Source organism: Numida meleagris, chromosome 4 (assembly GCF_002078875.1).
Source record: "Numida meleagris isolate 19003 breed g44 Domestic line chromosome 4, NumMel1.0, whole genome shotgun sequence".
In the NCBI taxonomy this organism is placed as follows: Eukaryota; Metazoa; Chordata; class Aves; order Galliformes; family Numididae; genus Numida; species Numida meleagris.
The window spans coordinates 71,037,339-71,052,846 of NC_034412.1; the positions used below are offsets into that span (position 1 = coordinate 71,037,339).

The 15,508-nt window shown below is 40.2% G+C and overlaps 1 protein-coding gene across 1 annotated transcript; it reads left to right on the forward strand.

Moving 5' to 3' along the window:
- On the forward strand, positions 1,378-15,223 carry NMU (neuromedin U). Its single transcript, XM_021396571.1, has 8 exons — positions 1,378-1,676; positions 3,800-3,858; positions 7,431-7,478; positions 7,575-7,634; positions 8,564-8,593; positions 8,700-8,750; positions 14,005-14,058; positions 14,727-15,223. The coding sequence occupies exons 1-8, from the start codon at positions 1,544-1,546 to the stop codon at positions 14,760-14,762; spliced, it is 471 nt and encodes a 156-aa protein (XP_021252246.1). The 5' UTR covers positions 1,378-1,543; the 3' UTR covers positions 14,763-15,223.

Below are 15,508 nucleotides of genomic sequence, written 5' to 3' on the forward strand. Positions count from 1 at the left end.
GGATTCAGCATAATAGTTCAGTGTGCAACATTAAAACAGATATCACATAAATGCAACCCCTATAAATGCGCTGACCTCTGCGCTAATTTGAAATCTTTCAACTGAGAATAAGTTTAATTTGAGTGGCATCATTTTTTCTCTAAACATAAAACATTCTTTGCACCACTCAACAGGGTAAGAATGTTTATTGATATTTAACTTTCAAATTTGTAAAATACTGTAATTTATTTTTCTGCACAATCTTTTGAGTATTTTGATTTGAAGATATTAATTAGCAAAACGCACAACAGATTAAATCCCTTTGTAGGCCAAGGCTCAGGGTTCTGATTTATGTATTTGGATCAAGATAGATATCTTTCAGCCCTAATGACTTCCATTTATGATGATGTCTTCTAAATAAATATATTCTGTTTTTATTAAAAGAAACCAGAACCAAATGCAGTTCCTCGTTTTGGATTAAAACAACTCTTTTAACCTGGTAGATGTAAATACAAGAATAAATATGAAATACAGGCTTTTTTGATTTCTCTTCTAGTCCAATAAATGGTTTTCCCATTTACACAAGGATTAATTCTGTCCCCACCCATATCAAGGAAAGCTTTGCTGTTGAACGTGACATAAAAGATCCTCCTACGACAGAAGCGCGGGGCAGCCAGCACCAGCCCCACACCCTGCTGCGCTGCTGGTGGGCTGGTAGCACTGCATTGGGTTTTGAATCCTCAGGTAGGTTGTACCACCATATCACTGAGTTCTGCTTCCAGGTGTGGCATTTCATGTGCGTGCGCTTTCTCTGCTGTTCTAGGCCTCTCCCATTGTCAAGATAGGAAGCTGGTTTCCCTTACAATCGCCAAGGTTAGGCTGCGCATAGCTTCCCCTGCCATCACACTGGGGATTAAATGCAACAGCACTGCTCTTTCCAGCAAATTCTCTTTCCCTATTTGAGAGAATTGCAATTCTGCCCTGGAACATGCGTAGGTGGGGAAGCAGAGTCAGCCACAGGCACACCTGGTGGCTTCTTTACCACATGGCTTCATCCTCTTCTCGATCAGAGCTGCCTGCACCTCTCCAGCTGCCCGGTGGGGTTCCAGTTTTAGCATCAGGCAGCACCCGAAGCTCACCTCTTCCATCCCAACTCACAGCCCTCACCCTCCAAGTGTGGCAAGGGGCAGCAAGCCACTTTGTGCTCATCGTGAGGCCGCTGCCACAGCTAGGGATGTTCACAGGCATCTTTTAAAGCACAGATTTTTTCCCAGGGAGGGAGGTGGAGAAGCAAGGGCTGTCCGGCCACTGTCCTGAGGCCGAGCAGGGCCACGCACTGCCTCAGCGGGCCGGGAGCCGACCCGGCCCCGAGGAGGGAGCGCGGCTGAGTCACCGGCGGAGGGGTCTGCCCGGGGCGGGGGGAGGCCGAAGGGGCGGGCAGGGCGGCTGACGTGGGCTCTGTGAGTCAGGGTGATGCTCGTCCACGTGTCAGGGAGATTTAAAAAGTTTGGGCAGGGAGCGGGGCACGGCCAGCGGCGGGCAGGCAGAGCAGGGCACCGCGGGCATGGCGCAGCTCTGCCAGCAGCAGCTCCTTGCGGCCATCCCCCCGCGCAGCCCGGGCAGTGGCGGGGTGCTGCCGGGGTCCCCGCTTCTCTTGCTTCTCCTCCTCCTCGCCTCTTCTGCGTGTGTCTGCAAAGGTGAGGAGCATCTCCCCGCAGCCCCATCCCTGCAAATCTGGGGGGCGGAGGGGTGACCCCGGCATCCCCGCGAGGGGGCTGAGATCCCCGCGAAACCCAAAGTCTCGCAGCGCTCCGCCGGGCTGCGGAGCGGGTTGGGATCCGCGCGGGGGGTGCGGAGGTGCCCGGAGGCGGCGGGCGGGGGTACGGGGCCAGGGCCAGGAGGGAACTCGTCCCAGGGCAGGGTTTGGGGTGCGGAGTGGGGCTCCTCCACCAGCCCCGGGGATCACTCCGTCCCGGCCAAGCTGCACTCCGCTAACGGGGAAAGTGGCTGTTGGTCAAACCGATGTCATCGAAGAGTTAAGTGGGGAAGGATGGAGCTGATAAGCTGCTTAAACAGGGAGTTTGGTTATCTTTGATTTCATTGGGAGTGCTGTGTTACATCTGGAAGCCGCTATTTTTATACGAGGGAGCACTCTGTGAAGTGAGAGCAGCTGACGGGCATTGTAGCAGAACACTGTGTCTTGCCTATTGCTTCACCTGTCCTGCTGTCTCACTCCAGATGCACACAATGCCCTCACCTTGTGAAGCACTTTACATCATCTGTCACTGCACACTGATCAGTTCTGTTTGCCTGTATTGTGGATGAGCGAGTCACTTTTGTCAGGAGCTTTTGTTCTGGGTATTTTTACCACACCACATACTGTGTTAGAAATGAATTCTGGAGATAGGGGAGAGAGGACAGAGGGAAGAGGAGGGTGAGGAAGGGCAGCAGAACGCCACATTGTTCTGATAGAAATGATTGAAACTCTGCACCTGGCACCCTGCTGCCCTGCAAGAAGTTGAGTTTTCAGCAGCTGGCAGGATTGAACAAATATGTCATAATCAGCATCAATCTTGTAGGAGTTCCTCCTGAATAGGATTGCTTTCCGGAACAGCACTCTTCCCCTGCCATGGGTACACTGAGTGTCATACAGAAAACATAGTTTCCCTGTGCATGCCATAGTGTGAATTACTGAAGCCCCTCTATACATGCAGCAGTGTTCTGGATGTGGTGATGGAGGGATGCTGCTTGGCACTACGGTGAGCCCACAACAGAGGGCCTGCACCTGCCATCAGAGTTTTGTGAGTGAGCTGAGAAGTTAAGGAAACAAATGAGCTGGTGAGATAATTGCATCTCTTCTGTTCAAAAGTTTATCTTCACAGGAAAAAACCCATCGTGTAATATTCAGGCTTCTCTGCCTGCTGCTCCACAGGCTGTTGGATTCCTCCTGCTCCCCTGGAAAGTCTGGGGAACCGAAGGCTGTGGGCAGTGACAGGCAGGCAAAGGTACAGTACTGAGGGATCACTATGGTCCACTCGTGGCTACCAAAGCACGAGTAACAGGCAGCACTCCAATGTGAGCACTCTGAAGTAGGAACAGAAAACACTGACAACAAAGAGAATTGTAGCACCTTTAATTTATTTGGAGATGTTCCTTGAACTAAAGCACGCATCAGGAAAGCATAATTTTCATTGAAAGGCAGTTTCATTGAAAGGCACGTTAACCTTGCAGAGATTTCAGAAATAACCAGTTTCTACACAGGATGAAGTTAAGACCCCTCTCTATCACAATCCATTCTGATTATACATCTCAAGCCTGTGCCAATACCAAAAGGAGCTTTTGCAACTTATCTTTTATGCCTGGAAGCTACTCCTGTAGCTACTTGTGGTACTTGTGAAACAAATGGAGATGCTGGGTTCACACCCTGCTCACTTGGCCATTCTCACTAAGTCTACCTTCACCTTTTATTTGTTTAATTTGGTGCGATTGTTTGGGGAAAGAAAAAATGACCACAGGTAACTATAGACTTTCTAGGAGGCTGTAAAATCTCTGCTCACCAGAGACTGGTAAAAATGGAGCATAAACCTGCTGGGAATGGCTCACAGGCAGCAACCTTGGGGACAGGAATGAACTGGATGACTCCTGGCAAACCCTACAATGGCCAAAGCATCAGGTTTCCTTGTGACATGCTGCTTTTAGGCTTTGCAGTTACTGGGTACCACAGCATGTTCAGAGTGTTTTTATTTCCATCACTGCCATAGGATATTCACAAGAATGACCCCTACTGCGCAGTGTCACTAAGCAGCGTTTGTGCTTCCAGGTGCTCCGATGCCGTCCCAAGTGCTGGAGGCAGAGCAGGAACTGCAGCTGTGGAAGGAGGTGAGGACTGCGGGCAGGCTGGCTCCACCAACCACGGAAAAGCCTGTGGCTCTAGGGTGAGGACTGGGAGTGTCCTTGCCAGCTTATCCCAGGTAGAACAGGGATACAAGATTTACACTGCTTCTTATTCCAGTCTTTGCTGTGGTCACACCTTCCCTCTCCACGCTTTCTCTCGCATGGAGTTCAGGTGCTTCCTCTTCCAGTCCTACTTCTCCCACATACCTGTTCTGACATCGGTGAAGATGTGAAACACCTAGTTTTCCAGATTTCTGAACAGTATCCAGAGACCGGGTATTGAGATTTTGTTCAGGGAACAGACTGCTTTGGCTCAGAGGAGAGCTACATTTGGTGACAGTTATCCTTTAGCTGTCAGTGACCAGGAGGTCACTGTTCCCGGAAGCAGTATAGTGTCCTGATGGATACCTTCATAGTCTATGTATGGTAGACACTAACTGTTTCAACTCATTCAATCTATCTCTGGCTTCTTCCATTCTGCAGGCAGACCTGGGACACAGTTTTCAATCACATCCTAGCATCTTAATTCACTAGGTAGAGGGTAACATCCTATTGCAGTTCGCCTTTCTAACATTTTTTACCAATTGCAACTATAACTTTAATTCTCATCTTTGAAATTTACTCTAGGATGTTACTTGTGTGTTTGGGCTCTTTTGTGCCCTTTTGGAGCAGATGGAGAAGCCAAGCATAACACAGAGAGAGGGTTCAGCGTGCAAGTTGTGTGCCCTGCCATTGCAGTAATTTTTCAAGTATTCTGTTGATATTTAATTTTGTAGCTTCTGATAACATTAGAAAGCAAGTGACTCACCCTGGGTACAGCTGCACAGTGTAAATTTCTTCCTTACTGTCAGCACATTTCGGAATTATTGACTCAACCACTGTCATGTTCTTAGACTGGCCCTTGAACAAGCCTCTGAGAGAAAAGTGATCTATTGAGTAGTAAAATCCTAACAGTTACAAGGAGTTCGTGAAAACAAGGTATTTAAATTTCAGACTGAAAATGTGCTGATTTATACATTTCTGCTTTTATTGATGGGATTTGCTGTTTATAGCATTGGAATAAGCTCTGTGATTGCTGGAGGCAAAGGCAAGGTTACTGTTGATTTCAGTGAGCAGAATGTATGCGTAAAGGCACTAAATGCTGTGTAAAATTATGTAACACGAGTGGTCTAATACACTGCTTTAGCAGGAATAAGACAGGACTAGGAGAGCCTTAAGGACTAAATAGAGTTAGATGCATAGGTGCATACTTCAGCACAGCCTGGCAACAAATCCATACTGGAGTTCCGTGGAGTATTCTTCCCTGTTTATTACTTAAGTAGTTGATCATTCAGCAGAAGCACCACCTCAAAATTAAACTACTGTTTTCCAGGAATGATTCTGAGTTCATAAATAGTGGGACTTTCTAACATTCTTTAATTTCTTTGTTATTTAACCAGCACCAAATAACACACAGGCTCCCAACCTCAGGCCACATTTCTGAGGAAGGAGAGAAAATTACTAAGAAGATGCACCAAGGATGATAGGAATTATTGAATTTATATATACATATTTAAAAGAAATCAGCACAAACTGTGGCTTTTCTTCAGCTCTTGCTTTTTCCATGCAGGTTTTAGCTGAGAGAAACATTGCCTTGTACTTTGTTAAATACAAAGCAGTCTCTGGCTTGTCGGGCTGTTGAATTATGGTAATCTGTTATAGTCCCCTCCAACTAAAAATCAAGCGGATAAACCAATAAAGAAATAACAACAAAGAATCCCTCACTGAGAAGGAAAAGCACATCTTTATCTTAGGCTTCCAAAATGATTTCCGTTTGGTTTATGTCCTTCACCGCAGATTTCTCCCTGTACATTTTTTACTCTGAAAGTAATAAAGCTGAACTAATATACCAGAGACAAACAAATACAAGATGAAGGGAAAAGAGACCGGGGAGGTTGTGTTACATACAAAAACTACTTGAGGGGGGAATCCTGTGAGCTATTAGCTTTCCACTCTATCTGCTAATGCTTTTTCATAGCTTGTCTCTAGAGAAATGCATCATCTCTTGTCTTGAAGTACTGATATGCATTATTTGTTTATTGCTTTTTTCATTTAATGCTTTCCTCATGAAAGAGTACTGTTTAGGGCTTTTACCTACAATAACATCATAAGACCCATTGCATTGCCCACTTTATTTAATAACAAACAAAACATTTTGATGCAGTCTGTGAACAAGATAATGATGGCACCTCTACTAACAATGAATATTCAATGGAAAAAAACTGGTGCATATCAAATGTGTCACAATAGATACAATTTAAGAGTTATATAAGGAAAACTTTAGCCTCTTTATTATTATTATTATTTAAACTGTGCAGATTTGATTTGAGTTCTGGAGACATTTTCTCTTCCTTACGGAATACTTTGAGCTCTCAGCTGGGGTAAAATTTCTTCCATGATTTCAAGTGTCCTTTATTTCACTTCTTCTCCTTCCCTGATTAAAAACTCCACTGAAAATGATTTGGTACAGTGGGACTCTTTCATCTTGGAAAAGAGAATGTAGAAAGAACATATGAAAAGCAGGTAGAGGATGAGTGGGAATCACTTCTTTGTTACTTCTTCCAAGACAAGATCATGATGGCACTGAATGAAGTGAGCTTTGAGCTGACCAAGACAAACAGAAATGGTATTTCATGAAGTGTTTAGGAAAGCCTTACCGTAGGATGTTGTAGATGCTAAAGTTTACAACAGTTCAGAGAGAGACTAGTCAAATTCATAGAACAGAAATCCTCCAAGCTTCATTACAGATGACCTACATCCAATACAAAGTACGTGCAGTACAGTTTGCTGGTGGGTGGAGAGTATGGTTCTTACTAAACCACAGGTCTCTTCCTTAGGCTCTTCCTCAGGTGCTGAGGTTTGACCTTTTGGGGGGATAAGACAAAGAGCTAAACAGCCGGGGGGGGGTTGGTATGGTTTTAAACAAAATCTTGTAAGGCTCCTCATGTGCCAAATAAATCTCTGCAAACCTCAGATATAAACTGCTTGATGACTCACCCAAATTGAGTAGCATGCGTAAGAGGTGCTGGCACATATCATCATCACTCAAGGGATGTGTGGGTCATACACCTGCAGGGATACTGGAATACAATTTGCAGAGGAGTGTTTGAGGACTGAGCATTGAATCACTTGCTGTAGCATTGTCATTTGATTTACCATTTTGTATTATCCAGAGATATCACAGAAGATACTCCATGCCCCAGATGCTCACAGTCTTTTAAATGTGTCTTAGCTGGAGACAGTTGCGTTTAGGAGGGACACAAATGGTGTAAGAGAATAGAAGACATGATAGCTGAGATCAAGCACAGATATATTTGTTTATTTGGTTGTTTCTTTTTTTTTTTTCCCTTGAATTTAAAATATTTCATGAACATACCTATAAAAATTCCTTCTGGAATTTGCTGCTAGACAAGCTTGCTGTGCCTTTGGCTGAACCAAAATACCTTTGAGAATTTGGTTATTTAGCTTGTTTATATTAATCTGACTTAATAAAAAAAGGACTGTGTGAACTTTTACAGATAGACGATGCCTGTTCTGCCTACATGTCCACAGATTCTCAGCCTCAGGTGAGTCAAATAAAGGTTGCTTTACCACTTATTATATTTATTATACACAGTAAGAATGAAAGTGTGATACCTGAGTTCATGTTTTCTTTTCATTAGGTGTCCAGTACACTGGAAGAACTTTGTTTTTTGGTCATGGGATTTCTCCAGAAGCCACAGGTAACACACATGGAAGACTACTTAGCATTTCTGAAGCAAGATCTCTCAGTGTGACAGTGCCTACAGTGGATTCTGAGGACCCAGCAACTCATGTGCCACCCAGTGCTGAAAGCAGCATGTCAGTTCTTACTCTGAAATGTTACATGTCCTAATCCAATGCCTGTTAAGGACAGCTGGGAGACTCCAGCATTTGTAAAATAATCTCCGTCTTGGATACAAGGTTTCAGCTGGTTTTTTTTTGCTCTAGATTAGGAAATTTATGAACTCTGAATGGGGTAAGAAATTTAGTTATGAGAGTCTTCTGTTTTCACTGCTAGGAAGATACCAAGGAGCACCCACTAAATCCATCAGTTCTTCTAGTTGAGAGTAATCAGTGCTCTCTACAGGGTTTCAAAAGAGTAATTACATCGATAAGCAAAGTCATACAGTAAATCTATCAAGGAAGAATGATTTTTCTATTCAGTATTGAAAAGTCTGAAACATCATTTCAGCTTAGAGTAGACTGAGGGGAGGCCTCGTGGCAGCTCACATCTCCTCACAGGGGGAGTGGAGGGGCAGCACTGATCTCTGCTCCCTGGTGACAGCAACAGGACCCAAAGGAACGGGATGGGAATGGGATGGAGCTGTGTCAGGGGATGGTCAGGCTGGGTGTTAGGAAAAGGTTCTTCACCAGAGGGCAGTGGGCATGGTACAGGCTCCCCAGGGCAGTGGTCACGGCCCTGAGCTGCCAGAGTTCAGGGTGAGTTTGGTCAATGCTCTCAGACCTAGAGCTTGAATTTTGTGTGATCCTGTATGGAGCCATGGTTTGGACTCGATGATGCTTGCAGGTCCCTTCCGACTTGGGATATCCTATGATTCTATGAAATAAAATCTACGACTTCTTCTTTTTTAACAAATAAAAATCTCTCTGCTGATTATTATTCCCACAGGGTTTAGATGAAAAAGACAACACGAAAAGGGTAAGATTTCTATGAATGTCTTATGGTCACTCTAAAATTTAAAAAAAAATCCTAACTCTTTTACCCTATTTTGTAGTAAAACCCCACTTTCAATTTTTTTGAACAGTTCTTATTTCATTATTCTAAGACTCATGACTCAGGAAACTCAGACATCAGGGTAAGTGGCTTAGCGCCTCTATGTGAGTACACGTATGCCTTTATGTAGCACCAAGGTGATGTTCCTTTCCGCAGTAGTCTCTGCAGCTATGCAGGCTCAGAAAGGAGGGTTTCATGTTTAAAATACAGACTGTGTTTTAATAACATGGGAGACAATCACTGATGATGTACTGAGGTGTGCGGATGGAAAACAACAAAACATTTAAGAAATCTCAGCTGCATCTTAGTCTTGTAGATTCAACATTTAAGATAAAACACTTGCTTCTGGTAATAGAACATAATATACAATGAAACAATGCTCATTTATACAAGTTGAGAACATGAACATAAATATTAAGAAGTCTTAAAGCATTTTTATTAATTATTAACTAAATGGTGTGTGTATATTTGTGCATATCACAAATATCTAATATGCAAAAGAGCATGCAAGTCTCATTTGCATTTTTGAGTATACTATAAATGAGAAATATTGTGATTTAAAAACAGTCTAGTATTTTTGCTATAAAAAATATTCTCAGCAGCCAACAAATAGATCACATGATCCATTCTTGCTTCTAAATTTTAGTCATCATCTGTTGTTTCTGCCCATTTGTTTACTTTTTATGTACACTGTAGGATTTTGAGAAAGTTAAACATACGTGTGTTTGCTCACTTCTTAACAACCATTTTTATATGTTGATGTCCACTGTTGCCTTGTTCATTAAATTCCTTTAGAAGTAGGCTATCTATTCCTTGGAAAGTGATAGTTTTCTAGGCCTCCTGAGAGTACTGCTGATGTTGTGGTCAATATTTTCACAACAGAGCTGCTCTGGAGCTTTTAATGGTAATCAGAGCACAGGGAAATTATCTATTTCTATTCCTACTCCTGCTTCAAAGGTTACTGCATTCCCCTGCTTCCCCATCCTGAAACTCTCTCCACAAGCCCACATGATTCTGTGCTGCCAGTCACTGCCTGGGGACTTAGGCTAAACACATTGCTACTGTGCTTACCAGGCTCTGTGTGAGCATACAAAATCTCGTCAAGGACCAAGGATTTCAGGATTGGAGCCTGTCTATTAGGGAGAATGACCAGGTCACCATTACAAATTTTACTTCAGAATGGATCCCCCTTGCAAACTGTTTTCTAGTAAAAAAATCATTTTTCTTGCTGTGTTGTAAGTTAAAGTAAATTGAATTTTCAGTACAATGGAGATTGAAGATGTTAACATCTGTAGCAGATAACCATAAGAAAGTAAGAGTATTGTATGTGTTTTCTGTACCACATACAGAGGCTGATCAAGGCCTGAATAACTGCAGTTACTTGGGTAGGAGGTCTGTAAACAGTTCCGATCTGTTGGGGAATAAAGGTGAGGATGCATAGCTTGTCCCTCCATCTCTGTGCGAACCACATTCCATGTAAATATAAATGTCAGTACCTGTTTGTGGTCAACTCTGAATGTTCAAAAACAAGTTTCTCAAATAACTTCTTCAGTCCTTGGTAAGCCACTGGTCCATAAGCCACTACTGCAGGGAGATATACTATTTTTGCATCATAAGATCAGAATTTCATTGTTGCTCATGTGTCTATGTTCGTGTCCTCTCAGTCGTCTGTCCTGCATCCTTTGCTGCAACTTGTTCCCCAGCTTAATGAGAGAAGACTGAAGAGATACAAAGTGGACGTATGTAATCTTAAACTATGCATGCTTGCATTCTCACATTTGGTGATTCATTAGCACACCTAAAACGTCCTTGTAGACCTTTCTACTCAAAGCATTTTTATTTTCAGGGTTTAACATCACACTGATGTGTTTCCATTAGAAATGTGCATTTTTTTTGTATATTTTAATTAGTGAAAAATGATCCTGGTGATGCTCAACATTTTAAACACTAAAGTAATATATGCTTAGCATAGAATAGTGGTTTAACACTGAGCCTATATTCAAAACGGACCTGGTAGTTGCTTTATAAAAAGAAAAATACTTTCAGATTTATCTGTACCATTATATTGCAGTTGAATTATACTTTCTAGAGAGGGCTCTTTTCTTCCTCTCCATTTGGAATTCAAATCTTATTTACTCTTTAAATGTATGTTATTTATGACTTACAGCAGTAAGAATTTCCAATAAATGTATAGATGATATTACTGTTTAAGTTAAGGTGTGGGTAAGAATGTCCTTTCTTTGTTACAGCTTTTGCCCAGTGTCTTAGTTTCCTGAGCAATAAGCTATATAGAAATGGGTCCTTTGAGAAGAAAATTACTTCTCTTTCTATGGTGCTTTTATTTTTCTTTCATTCTCATATCTTTTAATGGATGTTAAATTAGTGTTGAATTACTTTATTATCTGATTTAGCATCCGAAGAAGCAAAACTTAAGAAATGGAATACATCTTCTCACTTCAAGTAGCATATACTGAAATAAACTTTTGATAAAATAGGTGCTAATCAAGAGGCACAAAACTTGGAACATTTCTTATTTTGGAGTTTTCAGTTTGAGAACAAAGAGTGAGCACTCACAGCCTGTTTTGCAGATGGAAAAGCAAAAGTTTGCTTTGAATTTAAGGTATTTTTCTAAACCAGCAAGTACATAATCAGGACCCTATTTTAAAAGGTGCAAAATAATGCTCCCATGAAGTCAACTAAGCAGCTCAGTAAAGCTTAACTCTTTCATACTTACATATTATTAAAATCTGGAGGTGTAGTAAAACTAATTTTCCATAGGAAAGCAGAGTGCTTGGAAGCAAAATTTTCACATACAGTGTAATAGTTCCATTGTTCCCAAAATATCATCAAATTTCAGTATTTTTGCTACAAATGCACTTTCAAATTTCAAAAATGATAAACAGATGGGTATTAATGCTCATCTCTATAGTACAGCTTTGAAAAGAGTAGAAAAGTGCAGAATAAGAATCTTTATAAGAATTCCAAAAGTTCATGTATAAAGTATAGCAAAATCTAAGATCTACATGCTTCCTGTTTTACATCGACTTCAGGTTGTTTTTTCCTTAGATTCATTGCAGACTATGGGTTATTTTGGCCACTATTCATGCTTATTGTCTTCTCCTGACATAATACGAAAGTGGAATACAGAGGTGGTCCTATCAAGATTTGATTGTCTGTAGTGGAGTCTGTATGGTGCATTGTGGAGGGTACGTTCCTCTTTAGAGATTTTATGTCTTTTCAGGCACACAGGAAGAAAACATCTTTGTGATTAAAATGCATTGGACAATTTTTTTGCTTGGTAAAATGCTGTCTCTCATCTTGATACTTGATAAAGCTTGAAAAGTTTGACAGTGAGGTGTTGATGAGCTACAATGAAATTAGAGCAGGTTTTCTTCTTTTTGAAGAACTATTTCGAAAATCATGCAACAGTGAAAATAAGAAAATGAGGAAATAAGCCTGTGGGTTTTTTTCTAAAAAATTGCTTACATGATTTGTTAAGACAGAAACTTAAGAGCATATCTCTTTCAACTATTCATTGCTGTATACTGAATCACCTAGAGTATCATCTTTTTAAATCTCGTATAACAAATTAGTGAGATAATTAACAATGCCAGCTGGATTCAGCAATCTCTTCAGTTTTTTACAAGGAGGAAAGCTTTGCACAGATGCAGCACCATGCCACAGTGTACATTTTGTTGTCATTGTGTAGGAAGGGATACAGACATCTATGCTTATAGAGCCATCTTTTATTACAAAACAGTGAGTTGTTTTGGAAATTCTTTATTACACCTATTACATGTTTCTGATCCAGCCTGACCTTTAAAGGGAGAAATAGTCTTGTCTAATATTGCTCAGATCTTCTGGGTCCTTCCATTTCCTAGTCTGTGACTTGTGGAGACTGCTGATCTGATGTCTTAAGAGGCAGAAACTTCATTAATCAAAAACATTTTTTTTCCTTCTCCCATAATCTAACATGGGGACAAACAGAAAGAGCTGGAAGTAATTATTTTCCAAGAAAAAATAACACAGGTAGAAAAAATAATTAAATATGTAAACTGTAAGACACTCTAAGTATCTGAAAAGACAAAACAAACAAACAAACAAAAAAACCTTGCAAAACTCCATTGCAGATGTATTTTTAGTAAAATAATAAAGCTTGTAATATTTAATGGATGGTAGATCGGAGATAGGTATTTCAAAACTAGGTAATGATAGAAGGAGGTTGACAATATAAATAAAAATGATACAGATGTTACATGTACAGCTAAGAAACTGAGTATAATGACATACCTGATGAACTGACATCATAATTGAAAATGAGACTGTAAAATGATAGATAGTTTAAACACTACTTCCTTTGGAAGTTTCCTTGAAGTTATTCCTGTCTTTGTAAATCACTGGAGCCATCCTGCCTTACATAATTCTTAGAGCATTAGAGAAGAGCAAAAAGCAATCTCCCTCTATGATAACTCTGGTTATGATCATGGCCCAGGAGATGACACAACCTCAGTTTTTAATTGAGAAACACTATCTTTGCTAAGGGAGCATACAGTAAATACATTCCATCTAAATTCTATGTGCTGCTAAGCTCAAGATCTGAAGTATTTCATTTCTCAGTTGGTCTGTCCCTCCTGCTACAGGACAGAAGCAGACAATGAAAATACTGTGATTAAGCTTAGTATGTTTTCTAAGGAAGGTCTCATTGAAGCAGCTGGATACTTCATTCTCTGTACTTGCTATGTTTAAGTGGAATTTCTATTTTCTTCATTAATCTTTTCTTTGGTCCTTGTTGTATAGATTAGTAGACAGTTGTTTCTCAATGTATACAACATGAATAGGAGAGAGTATCATAAGTATTGGTCTTTTCTTTGGAAATTTGGAACTTTTGAAAAGTTCTGAGAGGGTATTATCAGGATATACCTCTGGGTTCAGTCTGGGATCTCAGTTCTTGGCTGGGCCCAAATACTTATGGTTTTTTAAGCTTTCCATTGTTGCCCTTCTATGAGGTACAAAGACAAACTGTTTTGTGCATAGAGACTCTGTGACTGTGGGACCGGTTTTGTTTATGTGATGAAACCTGACAATAACAAAGACTAGTCTAATTCTAAACCAGTCTAAACTGAGACAAAACTTGGAGTGGATTTTGGCCTTCATTCATGTGTTTTCTGTAATTTCTACATAAGAGTATGGGTTGCATGGAGAAATATGTGCACAGTATGTTTTAAGGGGCAAGACTGTATAGTAGTACTGAAGAAATACTTTTAAGTACATACAAAATGTCTTTGAGGGGATTCATTCACAAGAGTAGGTATGATCTAAAACATTATATTTTTCAGGAGGATCTTCAAGGAGCTGGAGGGATTCAAAGTAGAGGCTATTTTTTCTTCAGGGTATGGTTTGTTCTACTATTTTTTTTCCTTTATTTTTTCTTTGTTACCGAACAAAAGGTAAAGAAACTAGTGAACTGAAATGAGAACTACTGTGTCAGAGAAAACTTTTTCATTAAGAGTCTCCTGCCATAAGCAATTGCATTAGAAATGTTTGTCTTCTTTGTAGTAGACGAGAAATGCAACTTCCAATGACTTCAGTTACATTTTGTATAGCACAAACTACATGCTTGTAAAGTAATCAGGATAACAGAACCAGATTGCAACTTCTTGGTGATACTGAAGTATCAAAAAGATTTTTAAAAAAATATCAAAAGAGATTGTATGTGATTCGAATCTTTCAAATTCAGGTAACTACTGATATGTTTTTCACTACGGTAAATACTAAGTATCTTTAAAAATAAACATTGCCTCTTTTAGACCCATAAAAGGATCTTCTTAATGTATTGAACTAATATTCTAAGATTTCTTATGTCAAAATAAGAATTTCTAAAGTCTTTAGAAATTTATTTTTTTAGAAGTGTATAGCCACTGTGCTAGACTGATGGAGACTTACAATTGTCTCTGGCTACATAGGGCTTGAAACAAGGTTAGTGGTATCAAGTTGTGTGGTGTTTTTTTACTGAAACCAGTCAGTTTTCTACAGTGTTTATTGGATATTTGTCTTTCAGCCACGTAATGGGAAGAGATCAGTGGATTTTCGCTAAGGAGGTATTTATTTAATGCTTTCATCATCATCTGTATTGAAATTACTTTATTTTTATACAAATATGCCACAGGATTTACACTTAGAAATAGAGTTCTGCAGACAATCTTCTTTGAGATATGCCAAATCCACACATCTTTGTTTAAATTGAGTAGAAGCTATAGATACTCAGTTCCTGGAAGAGAGAACGCAGGTGTTTCTGGAAGCAAGAAATGGAAAAGATCCCAGATCTGTAGACAGTTTGGAAAGTTACCAATGATGGATGAAAGGTGTATGTCACGAAGAACCAATTCAACTACCTGCCAAATACATACTGAGAAGTAAACTGACAGGCTGGGCATACTCCTGCTGTTCTTACACAGAATTAAGGTCTACCCTTACATTGAAATTAAGTGTGGACTTCAGGTTTTAATTTAAAATCACTCAATTCTTTGGACACACACAAAAAACCTGTGCTAATATTACGATGCTCTGTTTTCTAATGTATCTTACACCTCTGACATATTTTAAGTATTTTGTTCTATACCATAGCAATAGCTAAAACTTTTTCTTATTTTTCAGGATTTTAGACTCCTGAACTAGAACTTACGCTGCAGGACTGCTGAGTATATGGACATAGGGTTCTCCTCACAGAGATAATTCCTTACTAATGTACAATTAAAAATCACTAGAATGTAAATGTTCTTACATAAGATTCACTCAAGAATTCAAATGTTTCTTTATTTCCTTGATTATATTAAAAGCATA

Bases quoted from the DNA above. Each gene is read 5' to 3' on its own strand.
- NMU (XM_021396571.1), top strand. From the start codon at position 1,544: ATGGCGCAGCTCTGCCAGCAGCAGCTCCTTGCGGCCATCCCCCCGCGC. The intron at 3,859-7,430 runs GTGAGGACTGCG...GAACTTTTACAG, and splicing joins AACTGCAGCTGTGGAAGGAG to ATAGACGATGCCTGTTCTGC. The intron at 7,479-7,574 runs GTGAGTCAAATA...TCTTTTCATTAG, and splicing joins CCACAGATTCTCAGCCTCAG to GTGTCCAGTACACTGGAAGA.